Genomic DNA, 9,514 nt, shown 5'->3' on the forward strand with positions numbered 1-9,514 from the left:
AGCTAACGCGGCGTATGAGTAATGTCTTGATTTGCCAAACGTTTTAACGGATTTAAATTTATTTATTGCCAGCCATCTCAACAGCAACGCCAACGTTAATTTTAGCCACATCTCGCATTGTTTTTGTTCAAATTTAAATTCACCTCTAGGTCTCTCTGTCTCTGTCTCTGTCTCTGTCTCCGTCTCGTTCTCACTCTATTTTCTGCTTTATGACTCCCAATGTGCTTGCATATATGCATATATATATATATATATTGTGATCTTCTATATGTTTAATACGATTTGAGGTGTCGACGGAGGTGTGATAAAGTGCATACGCCTTATGATTAAGGGGTTAAGTGTGTGTGTGCGTGTGTGTGGGGGGGTCAAAGTTGGCCGGCGCATCTCGTAGCTCATTAAAAATATATGTATGGTGCGCCAGGCTCTCGGGCTCCCTTGCCTCCTTTGTTATCCGACACCTATAAATCTGGAAAGGCAAAATTTATGCTTTGAGTTTTGGGAGTTTGGCAATTTATGGTAAAAGAATGTTGAGAATGGATGGTTTCCGGCGTACATAGGAATAATGGGATTGCATCTGTGCATTAATCACGATTTTCTGTAGATTCTTGCGTAACTTTCGCTCGCTCTCCGAAAATTAATTTAGAGCTCTTCTATATTTTGCGTTAAATCGAAAGATTGCTTTATTTATTATTTGTTGATCCATTTAATGATCCATAATTTTGGTTATCGATTGAATCGATTGGGCAGGGCTTGCAATGGGAAATCTCCAACTTCCGCTCTTAAATGCTCATCTTTATAATGCTTGATTCGAAACATATGCATTTTGATTTGTTTATTGGATGTTTTTTAGCCGGAAATCTATAATGTTGTGTGGGGGTGGTGCTTAGAAATCGTAGATAGTTCTGGGTTTTTATGATATATATCTCTATTTTCCGCCTAATATTTCCCACTCCCTATGCTCTCATTTTATTGCTAAAAATCCCTCCATGTGTTGTAGGAAAATCCTAATTTGCCGAGTCCTTTGCATGCAAATTGCCTGCTGTTACCGCCTGCTCATTAAAACCGCAGCTAAATCGTTTCGCAGTTAGTTAAGAGATATAATCTCCTGCCCTTCCATTCGATTCGATTCGATTTCCCTACCCATTTTCCATTTTCCATTTTCCATTTACATTTCATTCGATTCGATTCGATTCGAATGCAATCTGTTCGCATATGTTCGTTTTTCCGAATTTTCTGTGGTTTTTTTCTCTTTCTGCTTTTCACACCGCTCATCGGAAATATTTTCCGGCCTGGACATTTTCCGTTTCCCTTTTGCATTGTTGTTGTTGTTGTTGTTGTTGTTGGTCTGTAATTGCCGCCTGTTGGTTGTTGTTTTTGTAGCCGTTGTTTGAGGTCACATTGAATGTCAAAAGCGGCGATGGCAACGTTAATTTCGTTTGTCCATAAACATGCTACATATGTGCACCGGGTCCTTTGAGTTGAGTTGCAAGGACCAAGAGGGAGGTGGCAGGAAGGGTGGGGTGAGAGGTTTGCATTTTGCAACCCTAATAAACTGAAAGGCGGATGCAGAGGCGTGGTAGAGGCATGGCGCAGGGGAAGTAGAGAGAGTCTGGCACACGTGCCATCCTCTGATAAGACCGTCTGCCTTCCATTTTCATTCATTTTTCCATGCCCCAGCCCAGTCCAGCCCCGTATATGGTGTGACTGTGATTTATGCACTAAACAATAGTAAAGGTCTCCCCGGCTGCATGTGTCCATCTCCCCAACTGTTTTCCCACTTTCCCCCATTTTCAGTTTCAGTTCATCATCACAAAAAAATGCAATGTTATGGCACGTGATGACCACGAAGGACACTTTCATCAAGTGCCTGGAACAGTGCCACACATTGACGAGGGGGGAATAGCAAGTATATTGCGGGGAAGTAGCATGTGGATGCTACTTAGGCTAAGGGTAGCCAATTGAAAAAATGGGTTACAGTTTGAGTACAATAATGATTTAAAGGGGGCTGTGGGATCATAAATATGACAGAAAGTTATTGAATTTGGAAAATTAGAAGATTTCTTTTTATCATTTTGTAGGATATTCAAGATTGATAAGCATAGGTATATGTCTATCGATTTCATGGAATTCAATAATATTTTTATTAAAAAAATAGTCCCAATATTTCGATTCCCTTTCAAAGGGGAAACAATAAAGAACGTCTCTCCCTCTCCTCTGATTTCTGCTCTATATATATTTTTCTGCCGCATCGAGAACCCTCATAAATTTGTCAGTTCTAATGTTAAATATAAAAATACCAAAATCAAAATCAAAATCAAAATCAAAAGGAAACCTTCCCTTCGATTGCCGAATTGCATGTTCTGCTCGTCGCTCTCTTGTTGAAAATGCTTATCAAATTAATTTCGCTTAAATTCGCGCTTATTGTTCGGGCTCAGCGGGTTTTTAGAGGGTTAATTGCGAGGGTTTATCCCCGGGACTCAGGATTCAGGACTCTAGATTGCAGGACAGCCTTTACTCTATTGTTGTTGTTGTTTGTTTGTTGTTTGCTTGTTTAGCCTGGCCAAAGGTAACGTCTCGATTACGCCTCGATGCGCGAGGGTTGGCCCAAGAGTTGCTACTTGATTGGGTCTCACTTACCTAGGGATATACATATATACATATATTAAAACCTCCCCCAATACATACAACACTCTACACGTGTCCATCGAGTTGTTCAATTATGGCTAAGCCAAATCCGTAGCACAAACAATTTTGCCTTCAGGTTTTCCTTCCAGATTTCCGAATACCTTTTTCCAGAACTCTTATCCTTGGCTAGCAAAAGAGCAGCAACCCCCCAGGATGGGAAAGTTAAGATGAAAACTAAACACACGCGACTGGCTTGAAAATTGAATTCTAATGGAGTTGTCGCCTCCCCCGTTTGATATTTATATATTTAGTATATATATAGGATGGTAATATATATCACAAGATTAGCATTTCCAACCCTGGACGGGCTGCTCTCCACCGATTTTTGTATTTTCCGTATTTTAACTTTCTGCTTCGATATGTGTTTGTCCAAAAGATTGGCCAAGAGCTGGATTCCTTGGGGGCTCAAGTCGCCCCGAAGGTAATAATTCGCATCGAAATTTCCCTCTTTCGGTTTTTGGTTAGGCAATGTTTGTTTTACGGGGGAATGGGTTGACGTTGACTTTCTTTCCTCTAGGTAGAATGTGTCCGGGGAAAATCGTTTTGGTTCGGAATATCCCCGGCATAGTCAGACGTTTAGGTAAAATAGCCAATGTGTGTGGTGCAGGTAAAAGAGGTCTCCGGGGTCATTTCTTAAGGGGCAGATCAATAATATTGGCCAATAAAATAAAGCCAAATTTTATAGTTTTTCCCCGGGCTGGGCTGCTAATATAAATATTCGCGTTTTGATAGCTAAAACTAAATCGGAATAAAATGCTTTATCATTTACTTGCAGCTGCCGTAAAATAATGTTTATTTAGCTGGCTCTCCTTTCAGTAATAAATAAACAAATTTGATGGGAAATAGGAATAGGTTTTTCTATTTATAGAATATTCCGAGAGCTAAATTATTTATTTCAAGCTACCAAGGCGCCCTTGAAAGGTCTTGTTTATGGTTAAGAAATATATTTAAAAATTAAAATGAGTAAATAAGGGACTGTAACTTTGAGTTTCTCCAATTCCCAATGATTTGCTGCCTCCAATACCCTTAGCCCTTGCCCTTAGATCGATATAATCTATATATTAATTACGATATCATAACAACTCACCCTTGCACTCGTTGGTTTCCCTGGCGGTGGCCCTTGCCCATGGGCGGTCGAAGTGGAAGGGTTTGCATCGTTCACAATCCCTTCCAGCGGTATTGTGGCTGCACTCGCAGTTCAGTTGTCCACTGGCATCCGTGGAGCACTTGGAGGCATGGCCATTGCACTTGCAACGTCCGCCGACTGAAAAGTCCGAAATGGCATAATGTAGTCCACCGGAGACAGAAACCTCTCCACCAAGATTCGCCTCAATATTGTTGTTATTAGGTCCATTTGCCAGGGGTACACTGTACTTGCCACTGGCCAAATCCGTTGATGCTCCGGCATCCAGTGAAAGCAAAGCTTGAGGATCGGGACGTTGCAACCGATGGAATACCACTCTTATGTCCGTGGCCGTTACCCAATCCTGCAGAACCGGCGAAGAGTCAAGATCGCGGGCCGAGGGTCGTCCTTCCAGTGTACTAAACGCAATCCTGGAGGCCAGGGTACGGCTGACATCACTGCAACGTGCCTCGTGCTCATTGTGGCGATTGGTTGATTGACGGGCCGGACGACCAAATAGCCGACGGCACTGGGAGCTATAGAACTGGAAGGGTTGCCAGCTAAGACCATGATCGGAGCTCTTGTAGATCACCATGGAGTCGGGTCGTGGGGCGTGGGGACATAGCTGTAGACTCACGTAGGTCAGCTCGAATTTCTTGCCCAGCGAAAGGGTCAAGGTTACATTATCGCCACTTCCGGTCACCGGTTCACTGCGCCAACAGGTCACATTATTTGAGTTATTCAAATCGGTTAGCGAGCGGGCGGGAAAACTGCGCAATGGATCATTCAAATCGCAGGTGTGACAGGATCGCTCGTGCTCCTGGTACTCACAATACCGCTGGGCCCCCGTCGATCCGCACGTGGAACTGGCCAGTACCGGTGCATCGTAGGCGGCATTCACAAAGTCTGGAATGCAGACGCGCGGCTCGTGCGCCTTGTCGTAGCAGGGATCATCTGGTGGCGCCTGTTGCTGCGATAGCATCTTGAAGTAGGCATCATTGGGGATTCCTTGGGTTCCTGGTATCATCCTGTTGACGCCCAGCAGGACCAGGAGCAGCAGTGTAGAAATTGCCGCCAAAGCAGGCATATTTGATGTTTTAGTTTTTTGTTTTGATCACTATTGTGAGTTTTTAGAAGTAGAAGATTTCCAATCACACAAGTTCACTGTTTGAAAATTTCGTTAAAAAATCTCTCCAATTTTGTTTGCACTTCAAAAAAAAGTTTTTTATAACTTAAGAAATGATTTATAACTTATGAAAAGCACAAGAAAATTCCAAATTTAACATTATTCAAAACTGTTTAATACTTTTCCAAAATAGTTTTCAAAAGTCACTCAAGTCACACACTTAAAAAATTTTGAAAATCTCCAATAATTTCAATATTAAGTCACACGAAAAAAAATGTTATTCGAAAATCGCCGGTTTAACAACCGTTTGCGCAGGCGTTTCAACCGTTTGAAAGCACGCGCGCGTCGCGTCTCAAATCTCCAGACTCTCAAAACTGTAGAGCCTCAAATCTCGGAATCTCAAATCGCTTTCGTTCGGCGGCGTTCGGTTCGTTACGTCAAGTCGGGCTGCTTGTCCACAGGCGACTGTGTGTTCGTTTTCGTTCGTCGCTCGTTTTTTCGCTTTTCCGCGAGGTGTCTGCACGTGCGTGTGTGAGCGTTTGTGTGGGTTGTTGTGAGTCTGTCTGTATTGGTGACCGCTTGAGATCGCCACCCGCAACATGTTGTTGTGTTGCACAGCTACAAATGTCGCCAGATGCTGCGGGCAACATAGCATCTCTCGCTTACTCTCCGAAAAGAGAGAGTTTGATTTTTTGCTCTCATCGAGTGAGAGAGTTGCGCAGTTTGGTAGCAACATTTGTTGCTTTGCTGGCAACATTTGTTGCTTTGCTGGCAACATTTGTTGCTAAGCTGCGGCTGCACTGCTTTTTGGTTTTATTAGAGTTTTTATGATTTTATTTGTTAAATGTTATTAATATTTTTATGTTTTGCTTTTTAGTTTTAGTAAATAACTAGGGGGCTTGAGTGTTTTATTTATAAAATTTATTTTAATGATAAAAACAAGCTTAAAAACTTCATAGAAAAGCGTTTTTTAAATTAAAAAATGTATTTTAATATTCCTACAAATTAATGGTAATTAATCAATAGTTTCCAAGCTTAAACTGCGACTAAGAAGCTCAAAGACTGGTGATCCCCAAGACCAGAGCTGAAGGTATTCCCATCTTGAACCCCTTCTTCCGCTCTCAAGAGTTTCTTAACCCTTTGCTTACCTTTCGATGGCTATCGATAATAAAGACGCCTCGGATCTGCGACTCTCGTTCTCGCGTTGGCTAAGTTATTAACTTGTCGTTAATGAAAATCATCAATTTTTCAAAGAGGGGCGCGTAATTACGCCGTTCGGCTGGTCATGCCGATGACGATGGCGATGGCGATGGCTTCATTATAGCTTTTCCCTTTGCTTCCCTTGATCACCTTTATGTATATATTATTTAACCCATGCCCACTCCAATATTTTCTGGATTTTGCCTGCACCTTTCTGATAAGCGTTTCACTTTCAGTTGCCGTTGCCGTTGCCGTTGCCTTTGGCTCCATAATCTCAGCATCCACGCGCTTTTGTTTGTTTTTATTTGGAGGCGCGTATAATTAGCTTCGTTCGTTGGGGCATGTGTGGTCGGGTAGGCGTATGGGCGTGGCAGCGGTCGAAACCGTATCGGAATATAAACTCTTATGAACCTTAATTATTTGATTTCTCACGAGGGCGCTGTGGAGTAGTTTTAGCTTAAAATGAAATGCTCACACCTAATCGTCGGGATGATGGTAATCAATGGTTTTAGTGTTAAAGTTAGGTCTTTGATCTAATTTGGCTTTTGAATATCTAATAACCTTTTCCAAACGAAAAACTTTAGATTAAACAAAGTTTATAATGAATATTTTCTACGATTTAAGCCAAATCCTTGGCATTTGTTCAATGAAATCGAAGCTGTGATTAGAAGAGTGCTTACTTTTGAGCTTTTGGCTATACAAATGCAACACCTAACTAAGCCCACACTCAGGCACACACACACGTGCAGAGTAAGAAAGACAGCTGGCCGGCTCATTTCCGCTTCCTTTGTTGATGCGGATCTACTTCTACTTCTACATCCACATCCGCATCTAACCAAAAACAGCTTCTGGTCGGAGGCTTATCGACTCCTTGTACAGATTCCGGAGGAGGGCTAGGGAAGATAGAGGGGACCCAAGCTGGATCAGAACTTTTGCTTTATTACCTTGGCAGTAGGCGTGGCAGCAACAACCACAAAGCCCACGACCACAACATGACGATGATGTGTATGTGGATACAGTGAGAGAATTTTGGGTTGAAATTAGATGAGAGATTAGAAATGAATTTTCTCAGAATATTTATATTCCATACTCTGGGTCAATGCTCACGCCAATCACTGGGAAAACAGACACAGACTCGTAATCCTCAGTTCTCAAACGAATTTTAAATTAGTAAGTAGTCTCTTTTAACTGAGATTTAATATCTTTCGTCAATTCATTTTTTAACAGCTTCCAATTTAGTTTGATCCATCAAATCCTCCTCCTTTACGAATAAATCTAAATGAATATTTAACTCGTTTATTTTATTTAAAATTCACCTCTAAAAAGTATTTTTTCAATATTTACTACTCTTATTTTTTTTTTGGTGTACCTTTGTGTTTTTGGGCCGCTCTGTTTGTTTGTATGGGTGGGCGGCCAGACAGTGCTAAACTTTGGCTTAATATTGGCAAGTGCGTAATGAAAATTGCATTGTCGTTTTCATTGAGTTTTCAGAGAGAGGAGTGTGGTGGGCGTGTGGCTAGCTAAAAGGGGGCCTGTTTTTGTGGAGCGCCAATGGAAGAGGGGGGGGGGACTGAACTGGAGCCTGTGGTTCAGGACCGCCGGTCCGGCCTTTTGTCATTTGTGCTCTTGTGAATGGGCAACGCAAAGTCCAAACGGCTTTTCGTTTGGGTTCGTTTGTTTGTTTGTTTGTTTGGCAGGACGGCCGGTCGGTCGGCCGGCGGCAAGATTTTTAGATTATGACGGCTCTACAATCCTCACCAGCTGGGCAATATCCAGATCAGTACTTTCCCAGGTTATGCACTAGGCGAAAATGGGTTGGTTATTAAATAGAAATTTTTTAAATTTTTAATGGTAAAAATAAGCTATCCTTTGATTGGGTTAAGCCATAAGTTAAGTTAGAAATTAAATATTATTTTAGGATTATTATTTATTAAGATTAAGAGTATTTTAAAATAATATTATCAATTGTTGTCAGAAATATCTCCGAAAACTCTTAAGACACTGCCTAAAAGCATGCTACAATATAATTTAACTTCGAAGTTTGAGGGATTTGGGCTTTTCCTATGTTAACTGCTTACTTTTTATCATCTTTCAAAGTAATTTTGAAACTGTAGAGACCTCTTTCTTATTTTCTATTATTTCATTTTACATTTCATCTTAAAATTAACATACAAAAACCTCCCTCTTTTTTCTCCCAGTGCCCATTGTTTGCTGTACTCGTATTTATTTGTGTTGGGACACTCTTTCACTTTATTGGGTGACATCGATGAATGCGAACTCCTTTGCCGATTCCACTCACTCATCCGAGGTTTTTGTAGATTCACACGCCGGCCGGCCAGCCTGCAACCCATTTTTCGCAATACAAAATTTACTGCCAAACACCCCACCACCCCTTCTACCCCTCCATTTTTTGGGGCTTTGTGGTCACTTTTTTGGCCAGTGTTTATCTTTGGATTGTTGTTTGTCTTTTACAAAGTGTTTGGCTCTGTAGTTGCTCTTTGATTTTATTGCTAGACCTGCAAACATGCAAAAAATACGACCCACAATACAATACAAATACAAAAGACAAAAAAAGATAAGTACAAATTTCGAATCAGGTATAAAGCCTGTCCCTGCGCCTGCCTCTGCTTCAGCCCCCAAAAAATTGTGGGAGGAGGGGCCAGGGTGCTGGGACTAAAACGCACAGATAGCTGACTAGATTCCTATCAGCGTCAATAAATAAAGTTTTTAAATGGGACAAGAAAATAAATATGTGTCTCCTTGTTGTCACAGACAACCCAGGGGCAAGAACAGTGGGGCTTAGGGATGCAGGACGGGATGACAGTGGGGCAAAGTGGAGTTATTTGAAGGGAAAATATAATATAGATATTAAAATTAGTTTATATCATGTTGAGCAAAGCAGTTTTTATGTATCTTAAAGATGAAAATAATGTTTCCTAAACTCAAACCCGTTTTAACAAAAGTTTTAACTTTCTTTCACGTTTTTAAGCACTAATAATTCCTATAAAATATATAACAAAAATATGATTAGTTATAGTAAGGAATATGCTATATCTTATAGACAATTTTGAATCATTTTCCTTACCATCTGCTTTACTTTCGTTGCCACCTCTCCCCTACCAATCGATCTTCGATCACTTTTCCATGGGCCATCCCACTGTTAGCCGCTTGGCTGGCAAAAGGAGTACTTACATTGCCCCGCATCCTGGGCCTCCATCAGCTGCTGTCTTTCCGTTTGGCTCATATTGAAAAAGTTTGTTTTTTTCCAAATATCTATAGAGCTGGGTATTTTGGCCTCCTTTCCCCGCCACCGCCGGGCTTTTCTGGAAAATCTCCTCGTTTCCCAAACTCTTGGGTCTGGCACTTCTTTTTATTTTTTT

At 41.3% G+C, this 9,514-nt stretch overlaps 1 protein-coding gene across 2 annotated transcripts in view; it reads right to left on the reverse strand.

Moving 5' to 3' along the window:
* LOC108102996 (netrin-A) overlaps positions 1-5,431 on the reverse strand; it is a 46,709-nt gene extending 41,278 nt beyond the window's left edge. The window contains exon 1 of one of the 2 annotated variants that reach the window (XM_017208311.2): positions 3,773-5,431. In XM_017208311.2, the coding sequence (XP_017063800.1) occupies positions 3,773-4,895 (1,123 nt within the window). In that variant the 5' untranslated portion in view covers positions 4,896-5,431. The remainder of the gene's footprint in view (positions 1-3,772) is intronic. The other variant, XM_017208312.2, reaches the window with a different exon arrangement.
* Between the last annotated feature and the right edge of the window lie 4,083 nt (positions 5,432-9,514).

The sequence above is a fragment of the Drosophila eugracilis genome, unplaced genomic scaffold (assembly GCF_018153835.1).
Source record: "Drosophila eugracilis isolate 14026-0451.02 unplaced genomic scaffold, ASM1815383v1 contig_124, whole genome shotgun sequence".
Classification (NCBI taxonomy): Eukaryota; Metazoa; Arthropoda; class Insecta; order Diptera; family Drosophilidae; genus Drosophila; species Drosophila eugracilis.